Source organism: Acanthochromis polyacanthus, chromosome 18 (genome assembly GCF_021347895.1).
Source record: "Acanthochromis polyacanthus isolate Apoly-LR-REF ecotype Palm Island chromosome 18, KAUST_Apoly_ChrSc, whole genome shotgun sequence".
Taxonomy (NCBI): domain Eukaryota; kingdom Metazoa; phylum Chordata; class Actinopteri; family Pomacentridae; genus Acanthochromis; species Acanthochromis polyacanthus.
This window is the reverse complement of record NC_067130.1, coordinates 13,500,677-13,515,348: the sequence shown is the minus strand read 5'-3', so window position 1 is coordinate 13,515,348 and position 14,672 is coordinate 13,500,677. Positions and strand designations below refer to the sequence as shown.

Genomic DNA, 14,672 nt, shown 5'->3' with positions numbered 1-14,672 from the left:
GTCCCTATTTACCCATTAGTTTTGGCTACTTCACAATTTATCCAATGCTGTTAGGCAACTATTTCAACTATTTAGTTCCTGTTTGCCTATTAGTTGTAGCCATTACAATATTTATTCTTTCTTTTAGCTATCAGTGTCAGCAGTTTGCCACTGCTTATCCATCCATTTCAGCTGTTTCACTATTTATGCATTGCTTTAGCTAAGCGTTCATGCTGTTTGACTACTAAATTGAGATATTTGGCCATTTATTCTTTAATTTTACTGTTGCATAACTGCTAGTTAATATCTCTGGTCTTATGCTCATTAGTTTTCATTTTCAACAAATCATTATTAGATTTTGTTTTTAATTAAATTAACTCATTGTCATGTTTTTGTCCAAATGAATTGTGCACCTCTGCGATGTTTCCATGCGCTGTACTAAACAACCAATTAGGAATCTGCAACTATTTTAAGTAAATTTAAACAAAAATGTCTCCAAAACTTTCTGCTTACATTCTTTCAAATGTGGATACTTTTTAATTTTCTTCAAATTATATGGTAGTATGTTGAATATCTTTGAGCTTTGGACTGTTGGTCAAAATATATAGTATAAAAATTACATGACGTTGGCATTTAATGGTATTTATTTGCCTCTCTATATGATTTTAGAGTGTTTTGGACCATTTCTTCATACATATATAAAAACATTTTGTTTGAACCAGATGCTTTGACCTCATTACAGCTCTGTTTGTTGTCTTGTTGTGTTGTTTTCACTTGCCAAACTTTATGTTTTTGAGAATTTATTTTTTCTTTGCAGCTTCCAAACAGAACTGATTAGCCCCGAACTCACTTGATCCGTCTTTGTTGTACTGTTTATAGCTACGTCATAATTATTGTTTATGGAGTGTTTACTGTGTTTCGTTCCTCCAGGCTGCGAACCATAAGTGTTTTCTTTTCTTGTATAAGTGGTGTTTTGGATTTTTTGGGCCACGAATCAAGTCAGAAACATGGACAAGTGTGAGGTGCTGTCCATGGTGCTGAAAAGGAGGGAGATTTCTGAAGTTTTGTACTTTGGAGTTTGTGAAGCAGGCTGAGTGTGTGTGCTAAGTTGTTAGACTTGGAACACATTTTTTGGCAACATTGTGACCTAATTCACAATCAGAATTTAAAATGAAATCTCACCATCAGCTTCTGTTTTCTCCTCATCCATACTTCCCCTCTGCTGCCTTCAGCTCTCTGCTCTGCTGCAGCATCTAAGTTTGATAGGTGAGATCAATAGCAGTCTACCTCTGCTTTTCTGATATCTGCTTCATTTGTTTTCATCCTGAGCCTGAAAACAGTGCTACAGCAGGGATTTAGAGCTTTTAGACTCCTTCTAAAGTCTAAAACAAAGTGTCAAAAAATAACTTGAAAAAGCAAAGCATGTGTCCTTTTCTGTCTTTAAAGAGCCCTGATATTCATAATCTAGAGCAGTTAGTTATTCACTATATATTTGCTTTTCCTCAGGGTGTTTATTCAACACATAACCTGGGATTCTTCAGATGAAGGGTGATGATCGCATGCAGTTTTTAGATGTGATTACAGCAGCAGAAAACCTCTAAAGCTGCAGCGCTATGTCTAATATTTGTCATATTTTATTTGATGAGAAAAAAAACGGCAAGCTCTGCCAATGCTTTTAGTCAAAGTTGACCTTTTCCCCAGCTGTCCTGGCAACAATCGCTGTTTTCTCCTCGATAATGCTGCCTACATTTCAGGCTCCTATTTAGACAATTATAATTTTTTTTTCTGTCCCTGCGAATGAACCTGTCTCCTGTCCCCCGCAGATAGTGTTGTTGGGAGTGAGTGATGCTCCAGGTTAGATGTCCAGTGGTCGTCCTGCGGGCCTGTGTTCAGCCGCTGCCTCTGAACTCGCAAATGTCACTGGTCACATCTGCCTGGGGATCATCTATCACTCAAAGGTTCCTTTTCTCAGCGGCAGACATGCACAAGACGAAGCACACAAGTGTAGACGGTATCGACAAAACATCAGGCCTAATTGAAGCACTTGTAAATGATTGCCTTCTGTCTCCGGTGCCTTCATTATTCCCACCTAAGTGAAGCCCCTGCGCTGCTAAACTTAGGGGGAAATGTCACATACTTTACAGGCAGCGGTTGTGGTGTAAAGGTGCTCAGATGTAACTCGGAAAAGCCACAACTGAGTGGTTGTGTGTGGGCGAAAAGGGTTCAAGTGGAGTGGCCTCTTCCGGTGTTTTCAAAAGCACTGACTCACGGAAGAGGTCATCTATAAATTAATGCTTCAGACTCTTCAAATTTAGAAAAGGCAGAAAGGTGGGGGGACACAGAGTAGAGAGTGACACGGAAACAGAGCTGTCCTCTTGTTTTTCACTCAGATCCAGAGGAAAGACCATCTATCTGTCTTATTTCTGTCACTCCTGATACCAAAACCTCCCAATTCCACATCATCACCATAACCTGGACCAACACCAGTCCAACTTTTTCTTGACAGAGGAGCAAAAAAGAAGCTTTCATTGAACCACTAATAATACTTCTGATGGATGGCAGCTAAAGACACATCACTGTTAATGTGTCGCTGACATTCCTCCACTGTGTCACGGTGAATGTTTGCAGCTTTCCCAGAGCTGCAGTGCTGCATTAGAGGACCAGGCTGCAGCAGCATCAGTCAGGGTTATTCCTGTCATAGCAACGTTGCTGTGGCAACAGGCCCGCGCACGAGAGGAAGAGAAAAAAAAACGAGCGAGCGATTGTATACATTGCTAAAAATATTCCAATAAGCTCCCACATTCCTCCCAATAAAAGATAAATCAAACACATCTTTGTCTTTGATTTCTTATTTTTTTAAGGGTTTCTTGTCTCAATCAGCGCGTTTGTTCATTTTTTCTTCTTTTTTTTAAACATCAAAGCTCAAAAAGAATTCATTCTCCGACTCTTGGGTTATTTTGGAGCTGCAGGGAGGCGCGTTGGTCAACAAGCGCCTTCCACTGTAGGAACTAAAGCCCGACTGCACGACGCCTCTACAGGTGTCCAGCACGATGGATCCGGAGATCGTCATCCCCGCATGGGTCAGTCCGGCTGTGGGCGCCTGGAGGTCGGACGCTCTCGGTAGTGACGGCGGGCAGAGGTAGGGCCACATGGAGCAGGTGGACCAGTTGTTAGTGCGCACCATGTCCTGATGTGAGCTGAGGTGAGCTGGCTGGGAGGAGGGGGCACGACACAGAGAAGCCGTGATAGTCTTTTCTGTTTTATTTCAAGAGAAAACAAATTGCAGTTGTGTCGTGTTTTGATACAAAGGAAAACGTGCTCTTTCTCTCTGTGACCGTTTTGATATGCGCGCCGAAAAGCTGCTGAGGTGCACAGGACTGCTTACCTGTTGTTCAACCTGGAAGCTACTTATTTATTCATAATTGTTTTTGTTGTTTAAAATATTCATTTTTGCGCGACCAACGTTTTTTTTTAAGTGAGTTCTACCTATTGAGAAGCCACAACCATGCAGTGAATGTTTGGAAATGAGGCGTAAAAATGTCCGTCGACTAAGTGTTTCACTCATCCTTTAAAATGTATTGATGTTGTTACTAATCATGTCCTCGTCCGTTTTTTCCTTGTACAGCCACAAAAGAGGCAAAAACATCAAATTCTTCCCAGTAGGAGATATTTTTGTGCGGGTTTTTTTTTTGACAGAAATCCACAATTTTTCTGCCCATTGATTAGAACTTTTTACATTCAGAGCGACAGGTTTCCTCTCCTGCTGCTGCTGCTGCTGATGAACACCTGGAGGTGACCTGATCTGATAAAAGCCTGTTGCGGAGCTGCGCGATGATTGCACTTTTCAAAAAACTTGCTCTGCCGCAATTAGTCGTTTTTAAAAGATCTAATTACTCCCAGAGCTGCGCGTCTTATTGCCTGAAACTCCGCCGTGACACCGCAGTATGACTAATGTCAGAGCACTTCACATAGTAATTGTGTGCTCAACAGGAGCTGATTAAGGGTCATTACTTGCACCATTATGTGCGTGTGTACGTGCGTGGGTGGTGACAGACAGACAGCAGCCTGTAGGACTCTCATGTGTGACAATCAGCTGAAGTGTTTCAACTTTCCAGAGCCCATCTCTGCCCAGATGTTGCAGACTATCTCTCTCTCTCTGTTCCATCTATTTTTTTTTTTTGCCACTCTTGGGTGCAGTTTAACATCGTGCAGACCTGAAATAGCATCACCAAAAGGTTTCTGCGCATCCAACATCCCACACTGTCTTTTTTTCTACCTTCCCACCGTGATCCTTTCAGCCACGAGCCAAAATCTGGGATTAATGCAGCAGCGTGGCCTCACAAGCTCTCAGCCTCTCCAAAGTTCCTCTAATCTCTTGTACTTGCACTTTCTCCCTTCATTCCTCCCCGAATGCACTTTTCTTCTGAAATCTGTGAAGATTATGCATCAATAGTGTAAAGATTCTGCTTAGTGTTGCCAAGCTACCGACCAAAGGAGTTGTGCCTCTTCTCTCTGACTTTCATCTGCCCCTACTTTTTGTGCTTTGCAAATTACAAATGAAGTGTTCCCGCACAATTTATTCCATTTTCTTTCCAACTTGTTCCTTCATGCTCACTCGAAATCAGTATTCTGTGTTTTGCTGCATCTGTTGCCAAGAAATCAGCGTGTGCACCATATCTGAAAGAAAGCTGATTTTGACTTATTACTTCAAAGTTTGGGTTCATCTGTTGCTGTTTATTCTGAAATCACATGAAAGATTAATGATGATTAGCTTTTTTACTGTAATAATAATGCTCATTTGCAGGCTGTGAGGACATAATTGCTTAGGTTAGATGGGGAAGATGCTACAGAGAAAAGAATAGAATGTTAATGGAACCATACAAGACAGGAGGATCAAACCATAGTTAAACATTAAAATAAAAAAGAACTTAGACACTAAACTGGCCAATATTGTAAAATGTTAGATTGAAAATGGAAAAAGGAAATCTGAAAGGGAAAAGAACACAGAGAAACCTCAATTTAAATGCTTAAATAAGAAGCTTAAATGCAAAATTGTGACAGAAATTGATCATCGAAAGAGGACATTTGGAATATTTTATATGCTTTAAAAAATTTAAGAGAAAATGAATTACTATAAGTTAGGTTTTTGTATAAATATATTTTTAAAAATTCCTCCCTTTCGTAAGCATTTGCCAATATTAGTCAAATATTTTCAATTTGGCTTTTCAAGCTGCTTGTAAGAAATTAGAAAAACATTCTTTTTCATATTATCAGTTTGTCAGGTCAGTGTTTCTTTTTTTTTTTAGCATTTATTCCAACCTTATCTTGTATGTTAAAATAATAGAATGTCTTTACCATTTCTTCTTTTACCTTCATGCTGTTACAGCTGCTCTTTGGCATCTCTGGTTCAAGCTGCTGGGCCTCCAGTAATCCTGCCTTGTAATGGGGAACAAAATCAGAGACAGATAATTGCTTCACTCTCCTCAGGCAAATGATTGGAAAAAAACATCATTATGAATATTCATGTTGTGTAAAATCTTTGTGTGGGAAAACATCTGCCGTGACTCCGTCTGCTTCTGCTGCAGATTATTGACACTTCCTCTCCTTCTGTTTCCTGTTAGGGTGCAGGTGGAGTTTTACGTGAATGAAAACACCTTCAAGGAGCGCCTGAAGCTGTTCTTCATCAAAAACCAAAGATCAAGTAAGTGGACGACAGGGAGAAGTGTCTTCTTATGTCCCTAAACTGGCTGTTGCATAATGGAAAAGGGCCATTAGAGGACATGACAGCTAAACTCAGACAGTTGTGTCTAATTAGACCCAGATGCACATGAGAAAACAAAACATCACTGGAGAATCTCACAAGTTTCTTTGAATAGCAGCTGTCGATTTGCTTTAAAGAATTGCCACTTTGTTAAACGTAGTGTGACTCTACACACACATATACATAAATACACAAAGACATTAATGCTGCTTATGTGCCAGAATACATCATATTTAGCTGCTTTGTTGCAGATATAGTTGTAAACAACAACGGTTGCTCCTTTAACTCTGATGGGTTCATTAAAACATCATCGTCACAAAAACAATCAAGCAATTCGGTTCTTTCATAAATTTTCAGGCTTTCTGGAAATATGATGTGCCGGGCCAAAAATATGCATACAACAACTTGAATGATTAGTTTTGGTGATGTAGACAGTTGTGTTTATTAAATTTTCTTAGTGGCATGGTAACAAGATTTTTTTGTGTGAAAAAGACACTCATTCCATCACAGACAATTTAAAGTTAGAAGCTCAACACCACCACCATGTTATACTTGGTCTTTACAAATGTATGTAAACTTTTGCTCACAGCTGTATGCTCAGATCAACACGTACTTTCTGTTAAAAAATCATGCCCTCTTCAGGCCTCAGGATCCGTGTGTTCAACTTCTGCCTGAAGCTTCTCACCTGTCTGCTGTACATCATCAGAGTGATGACAGATAATCCCGGTCAGAGCAACGCCGCTACTCACAGCGCCGGACAGCAGAACGCTCCCAGCGGCAACAACAAATGGTTTGTTTACACTCAGAAAGAAATATGTTCGTCAAGTCAAGGATTATTTCAAGTGCATTATCACACAGCAGCCGACGATGGAGACAAAACATACAGTACAAATGCTTATTGAATGGAAAACAATGAAAAGTAGAGATGAAACACTGACGACAATGGCAATGGGATGCCAATAAACTGATTTTTTTAAAATTAAAATTAAGTTTTTTACCTTATTAACATGTCCATAGGATGACTTTTGTATATTAGAACAAATATCATGAATGAAAGAAACAATGAACACCATCGCTGAGCATTTTTATCTACAAACTGTCTCAAGACATCTGAGCTTTCATGTGTAGCAAACCTAAGAGACTAATCCTGTCACCTTGCGGGGTAGAACTTTCTGTGTCATTATTCTACTTTAGAATCAATTTCCACTTTGAACATGAAAATTGCTTCAATGTTACAGCCTGCCACTGTCCAGTAGATTTTCAGTGTTTGAGTCATAGGCGAGCTGCTGTGCTGGAGCTGCATTAAGTAGTGGAACTGTGGGTGGAGAAAGAGGCAGACTTCATAGATCTGCACATTCTAGAGGAACCAGCGATGTAGAGTTACATTTAAGCCATTTTGAAGCAGCAGGGGGTTATTTTCATGTGGAAAAATCTTCTAAAAAGATCATAGTTAGTCATTAAAAATAAAAAAAAGTGCATAAAAAAGAACTTAGACACTGAAATGGCCATTATTGTGAAATATTAGATTGAAAATGTAAAAAAACAAATCTGACATGGAAAAGAAGACAGAAAAACCTGAATTTAAATGCTTGAATAAGAAGCTTAAATGCAAAATTGTGACAGAAGTTGACAATCGAAAGAGGACATTCGGAATGTTTTATATGCTTGAAAATGTTTTAAGAGAAAATTCGTTACTACAAGTTAGGTGTGTTTTATACACACAGCTGAGCTTTTAGGGGTTTAGAAGGACTTCAAGTCAAACGCAGGTGTTGAAACAAACCAGCTATTGTCGTAGTACAGTGGATTATAGGTCAGGTCAGCAGGTTGCTCTTTAATTGTTGGGAGGACGGTTCCTCAGGTAGAAGCCACAGTGTGTGAAGAAAGTTCACAGTTCACATAAATGACAGCAACAATACCCCCCCTCTAGTGTCCTTCAGTTCATCTAACAGGAGCGAGTCATCTCCTGTTAACACTACACTGACTTGTTGACTTTATCTGCTAGTTTGGGATGAGAGACGTATATGTGGCTGAGAAGAAATCCAGTTTTATATTTCAAGTGAGCCTGATGATTTCAAATGGAATTACTTCACTGAATTGGCATATACAAATCCCATCAAACCACGAACAACACCACTGCTGCCTGTAGCAGTTAACTTTTAACGCCCTGTCGTTTTATTGTGTCTTCCTCACCGTGATCACTGCAGTGTCGACTGCCTGTGGAACGGATCGGTGCAGGACAGAGAAATAAACTGGTAAGCAGCAGAAGGTGTGATTCCTGTTAACGGCGACTCTTTCAGCTCTTTGTTTGGTCTATTGCCTCATTCCTCGCATTCACTTTATTAACTAATCTGGCATGCGGTTGGTGTTTTCATCATCACTGGGAGCGCTTATGTAAAGATAACAGCTATTTATCTCACATCATCAGTGATTGCAGACACAAATAATATTGCATTTCTTCTCTGGGCTGGAGGGTGTTTACTGCTAAATGTGGTACTAATGCTGCTGTTGTGTGATCTCTCTGTCAGGGGGTTGATCTTCTGGGTGGATAGGAAGGTTCCTGTTTGGGCCATTCAAGTGAGTCAATGCAGAATAAAGAGAAATGAAAACTGTAGTGTGACAACTTTTATGAGAGTGACGTACAGTAGATGTAAACCACGTTTGGCCACCACTGTGTGTTTCATCCTCAGCTTGTATCTCAAATAGCTGCTGCATTAAGTTTGCGTGTATCATTTCTTGCTCCACAGGTGATCGTGGCCATCATTAGCTTCCTGGAGACCATGTTGCTAATGTATCTGAGCTACAAGGTGAGACAGGCATCAGAGGAAACCAACGGCACACTGCCTTTAAACACAATTAATGCATTCTGTACAATTAATCACTTACAGTCTGTGAGATTGACATTCCATAAGTGGTGTAATTAGCCAGAGTCAGTTGCCGCGGCTACATTAAGGATAGACGGTAATTGCAGGAACCGGTTGAGGTGAAGGAATAAGTGCTTGGAGAAGATGACAGACTAGCATGAAAAAATTGATTTTCTGCAGTGACTCACTGTCTATTGTGTGCTCGCAGATGAAACTGTTAAAAGTCTGTTGTTTTTTTTCTTCTTTTTTTTTTTTTACTTTCAGGGGAACATTTGGGAGCAGATTTTCCAGGTGTCTTTTCTTCTGGAGATGATCAACACGGTTCCCTTCATCATTACGGTAAAACTTTTACCATGGCAGCACTGAAATACTTACTTTCTTTCCTATCCAGAATATGCAGTAGTTTGTCAGTCTTGCTTTTGTTGTTGTAGAAATAAATCATTCTGATGTCGCCTGATCAGTCTGTTTTGTGGGAAAATGTTCCCCTCTTGGGATTAATATAGTCATCTAATCTAATCATATGTCCCCTATGGCAAGCATTTACTGTAAGCTATGAGAAGACGTCTACAACAAATTTCTACCTTTTTATATTTGTCTAGTTTCAGTGTTCAAAGATAGCACTCAATAATAGGAAAGTGTCATGAATATCACAGTAATCATGGACAGAGTAAAAAGTGAATCACACAAATTTAGAAATGAACTAGAAACAGCTCTGCAGCACAGTTGTTTGTGGTGTTAAGTGATGCACAGGCCTCTCGGGATTTCACCATCAGTCAGTCCGTCCAGACTGAAATAGCTCAACAACTACTTGCTAGATTGCACTGAAATATTGTGCAGACCTTCATCCCCAGAGGATCGTCTTAGAGCCTCCCCAGAGATCAAACCTCCCGAGAGGAAAACCCAGTGCTGCCATGAGTTCATGCTTTTGTTTTTTAGTGAAAATGTGCTTTAAAAAAAGTCATCTGTACACATTCATGCCCTCCTGGTCTACCAGGACCAAGCAGCCCCCTTTGTGTTTATACTTATTACTAGTTCTTTTTATAACTTAGACTTATTTAATACTCTTTTTTTTTCTGTAAATTCCATCAATTTTGCATTTTTGGGGGGTAAATATCAACAATTTGCACCTTCACTGTACATATTAACACATTTGGCTCCTGATTTCTTCTATCAGCATGATTTACACATTCTTTTCTACATTGATTTCCTTATTTTTCTTAAATGTAATATGTGTGAGCTGCTGGATACTTCGAATTTCCCCAAGGATATGGATAGACCGTCCATCCGTCCGTCCATCCGTCCATCCGTCCATCCGTCCATCCGTCCATCCATCCATCCATCCATCCATCCATCCATCCATCCATCCATCCATCCATCCATCCATGTATTTTATCTGTCTATCTATGACCAAACAACTTCAGTTCTATCAACAAATGGCAATCCCTTCCTTTGTACTTTCCATTTAACATCAGCTGATGCTAGCCAGCTAGCACACTAAACTCTACTAGCATGTGTTAGTCCTGTCACGACATCCAGAGGCTCTAAGTCAGAGTCCTCATGCCTTTAATCCATTCCACCCTGGAGGTCCCTGTACTGGGACCAGGCTGCCTCTGCTTTTAAAACACAACCATTTTTCCAGCATTACTGAGTGTGACACATTTACTGAAGAGGCTTCCTGCAATTATTAAAATGGATGCAGCATTTGTTATGTTTCATTCCGGCTCCATCAAATTTGGCAGAGCTGCACTCGAGACTTTTTAGATCAGCGTTTACTGACTGGTTATGAGGGTGCTACTTACTCTGTAATTTACGTTGTGGATCAGAGGGAAGTAAAAATGTGGAGTTTTTCAAATCTCACTCTGACCTTTCGATGGGGACAAATATAATTATTGTAATTCAAAATTCTCCTAAATGTCTCTGATCCATAGAGCTCTGGGGGTCAGTTTAGGAGTTGTTACTGACTGATTTTGGGGGTGCTTTTTAAGGTGGAAATTTAAATAAAAATAGCATTAAGACATTAACTTAGCACTTCTGGATATACAATCTGGATGACTGAGAGTTTCACACTGTGAGCATCTTCCTTCATAACCCTGTTTTAATATTTATGCATGTTAGACTTTCAGAATAACAGCCAAAAAGTCCTGAAAGTCCAACTGATCTGGGCTTTGAGCTGCTGAACTGCGCACATTTAAAATGACCAACAACTGCAGACTGAACGTCTCAGTCCTTCTGAGTGTTAAAATGTTAGACAGCAATAGAAAGTTCCAATTTTCACAGGTGAAACGTCAAAGCTTGAATCATATCTCCCACCAGAGTAGTTTTTACTGAAAACTAAAACCTGTCTTTTACTTTCTCCTCAGATCTTCTGGCCTTCAATAAGGAACATCTTCATCCCTGTGTTTCTCAACTGCTGGTTGGCTAAATGTGCTTTGGAGAACATGATCGTGAGTCAGAACCATAAACGTAATTGGGTCTGTTAATGACCTGTTTTTGATCAACATTTTAATGACTTTGTTAAGGCAAGATAATCAGCACTTTACTGCGCCGAATTACAGAGGTACTGACGACAACAGGCGCTTCTCCTGCTTCGGTTCTGCTCTGTTTGTCTGCGCTCTATAGGAGTCTCACTGGGAGTTATTGCAGCTCAGTCTGCATTTCATCTTCTTGTTCAGGAGTTCATGCTGTTCTGCTGCAGCGGGGAGCATCCGAGAGCAGAATCATTTGCAGCAGCGAAGCTAATTAATGAGCGAATTCAACATTCGATAGATGGGGGTTTAATGTTCACATTGGGTTTGTGTGTCCTCGAGGTTTCAGCTTCAGATAATAAAGTATGCTGTTTGTTGTGGTGTAGAATGACGTCCACAGAGCGATCCAGAGGACCAACTCAGCCATGTTCAACCAGGTCCTCATTCTCATCTGCACCCTGCTCTGCCTCGTCTTCACTGGGTGAGGCTGCTTCTTCGAGGATTTCTAGCGTTTGTAAGATCAGTCTTTAGTGTGGATGACATATTTAACTTTGCTATGTGTATATTCAAATATACAGCCTCAAAACTAAAAACAAAAAATATATAAATCAAAGGGAAAACAGCTTGTAATCAGGACTATGTACCGCATTACAACAAATAAGTAGCTGTAATTATCCTCAAAAACATTGACTACATTTTATTGTGTCTTTAAAATAAGGCTGTTTTGAAATTCTAAACTTTTTCTTTCAGTATGACCAACGCTTCAACTTAGAAAACGATTCTGATATATGAGACAACCGGTCCGCTTCGGGGGAAAATGTAATCAGTGATGAGTCAAGTTATAAGTGTTCAAGAAGCCGCAGCTCCTTCAAAACAGACTTTCATTCCTGGAAGTATCATCTTTGATTAAAAAACAGCAACAACAGAAACTTACACAGAAGAAACAGCTTCCCACCTTTTGTAGAATACAAAGAGGACGCCTGTAGTTTGCCAGCTGATCTGTAAATGCTGAATATGTAACATGCTTTTCATTTGCACTGAAAATAATTGGGATGGTGGATCTTAAAATGTTACGGCTGCATCTGTTTTCTTTTGTTGCAATATTTAAAATGTTTTATTTCGAGATGATCAAAAGTGCTCAGATTAGAGTACTTTTTTGGAATCCGATGGATGATGACGTCTCTAATCAGAAATACTTAATGTCATTTATTTCCCAAACAACCCAGGTGGGACTTCAACCCACAATCCCCAGCTCCGGAGGCTGATACCTTATCCGTTAGACCACTGGGTCACTTACAAGCAGTAGTATTTTAAAATAATGTGAGCCAGGCTTTGTGATTAATCGATGCACTTTCAGTCAATTCCAAATTAGTTATTAACCGTAACTTTGAAACTGTTGGTAAATTCACTGCAGGTCAGTTGAAAATGAAAAACGTGTCATTTGTCTGTATGTAATCATCGAGATGGAGCAGCTCTTTCTCGGAAATTCCGCTGGAAATTAGTAATAAACTCAACAAAATTTAATGAACTAATTCAAATGAGAGCTTTATCGAGAGCCAAATTAAATTTCCAGGAAACTTTCAAGAAATATTCAGGGAACTATTACTAAATAATGGCCCTGTAAAATGAAGTGTTACTGTCGTGATGAATAGAGAGGAAAAGGGAATAGACAAGCCATCTGTGACAACTAAAAAATCTGGAGTTGGGGGAGAAAACAAGCTCAAAAGGACAGTAAATTTAATTAGCACTTTATTAAGTGGTAAATTCAATCATAAAAAAAAATAACTGCAGGCACAGAAAGTCAGCTGAAGTATGTTGTCTTTATACAGCCCAAAAGTTATTATTTTAATGATTAGAATTTCATTTTCGGAACATTTTAAATTATTTAACCAAGTGTATTAATTATTCATGACTATGGGCTTTATTGCTTCTGGTCTTTTGTGTTCAGGTTCATAACAAATAGAATATGCTGCCTATGATTTCTAACTTGTTTGCCTTCATGGTTTCTATCCATTTTATGACACAGCACATGTGGGATTCAGCACCTGGAGCGAGCGGGCAAGAATCTCTCCCTCTTCAATTCCTTCTACTTCTGCATCGTCACCTTCTCCACCGTGGGCTTCGGAGACGTGACTCCTCGCATCTGGCCGTCCCAGCTGCTGGTAGTCATCATGATCTGTGTGGCTCTGGTGGTGCTGCCTCTGCAGGTAGGAAGATGCTGAAAATAAATCTTCGGGAGCTCGATGACATTCCTCTGTGAGTTCTTGTTTGATCCTTCTGATTGTGTTTCAGTTTGAGGAGCTCATTTACCTGTGGATGGAGAGGCAGAAGTCTGGAGGGAACTACAGCCGCCACAGGGCCCAGACAGAGAAACATGTAGTCCTGTGTGTCAGCTCACTCAAAATAGACCTGCTCATGGATTTCCTCAATGAATTCTACGCACATCCCAGACTGCAGGTATGACGCAACATTACAAACACACATGCATGTCTCTAAGGATATTTAAAAATAACTCTTATCAACACAGTAACAGAGACACTGACTGATGATACTGATGTGGTTCTTGTATGATCTTGAAGGATTACTATGTGGTGATCCTGTGTCCGAGTGAAATGGATCTGCAGGTTCGAAGGGTGCTGCAGATCCCTCTGTGGTCTCAGAGAGTCATCTACCTGCAGGGGTCTGTCCTCAAAGACCAGGATCTGCTGAGGGCCAAGTAAGTGATAGAGCCTAAAACCACCTCAGAGGGAGATGACTTCTGTGTGGTCCATGATGATTAATTCTTAGAATATATTTTAACATTAAACTTGCACCACTTCTCTACGAGTAAAAGCATTGTCTGAGCTACAAGTGGTTTTCTTATGAATCTGTCTGTCATTTTGATTAATGGTGCTGCACACAAGCTTTTAAATTTGTTTCCAGACTTGTCTCCCCTCTGTTCTACATAAACACAGCCTGCAGTTCAGCCCAATGCAGCCAAAGTCCCTACATTACTGTTCGTTGTGACAGATTTTTTTAACCGATTTTTTGTAATTTTTGTAACAGATTTTTTTTTTTTTTAGTGTTTTGCAGAATCTTGTTAGAGCAAAACTGTTTATTTTGGGATTTGTTTTTAACAGTACATCTAGAATAAAGTAATTTTGATGAAATACAACAGTTTTCTAGCTTAGATTTTGTTCATTTTCACAATAAAGTGACACGTTACAGAGGAGTAAGTCAATGACCATCGAAACAAGAAAAGCACTCAGAGAGCGCAGTCCTCCACCAAGGCTGCTCAGTCGTATGATTTCCGACAAATGAAATCTTTAAAAAATTCGTGGTCCACAGCGATGGACTTGTAGGATCGCAATCATGTGATCGTCAGCAGGCAGCTGATGCAGCGTTCACTTGTAGTCATAGTTACAGTGATGCAGTGCTGCTGTCTTGCAATGATGTAGAAATCTTTGACAAATCTGTGGATCCAGACTAAAAGCCACATCACTGCCAAAATCTAATCAGGTGGTCCTTGTGTCATTCCTGACCTTCCCTGAAAATTTCATCCAAATCCGTTGGTCTGTTTTTGAGTAATGTTGCACACATACAGACAGACAGACAGACAGATGTACG

General features: G+C 39.9%; 1 protein-coding gene across 12 annotated transcripts in view; it reads left to right on the top strand.

Moving 5' to 3' along the window:
• kcnt1a (potassium sodium-activated channel subfamily T member 1a) overlaps positions 1 to 14,672 on the top strand; it is a 40,895-nt gene that overhangs the window by 3,458 nt on the left and 22,765 nt on the right. For 7 of the 12 annotated variants that reach the window (XM_022198569.2, XM_022198577.2, XM_022198572.2 and 4 more), the window contains 11 exons: positions 5,601 to 5,680; positions 6,383 to 6,530; positions 7,945 to 7,992; positions 8,266 to 8,314; positions 8,485 to 8,544; positions 8,866 to 8,940; positions 10,962 to 11,045; positions 11,453 to 11,547; positions 13,093 to 13,273; positions 13,359 to 13,523; positions 13,646 to 13,782. In XM_022198569.2, the coding sequence (XP_022054261.1) occupies positions 5,601 to 5,680; positions 6,383 to 6,530; positions 7,945 to 7,992; positions 8,266 to 8,314; positions 8,485 to 8,544; positions 8,866 to 8,940; positions 10,962 to 11,045; positions 11,453 to 11,547; positions 13,093 to 13,273; positions 13,359 to 13,523; positions 13,646 to 13,782 (1,122 nt within the window). Of the gene's footprint in view, positions 1 to 2,846; positions 3,182 to 5,600; positions 5,681 to 6,382; positions 6,531 to 7,944; positions 7,993 to 8,265; positions 8,315 to 8,484; positions 8,545 to 8,865; positions 8,941 to 10,961; positions 11,046 to 11,452; positions 11,548 to 13,092; positions 13,274 to 13,358; positions 13,524 to 13,645; positions 13,783 to 14,672 lie in introns of those variants that run through there. The other 5 variants (XM_022198575.2, XM_022198580.2, XM_022198576.2 and 2 more) reach the window with 5 other exon arrangements.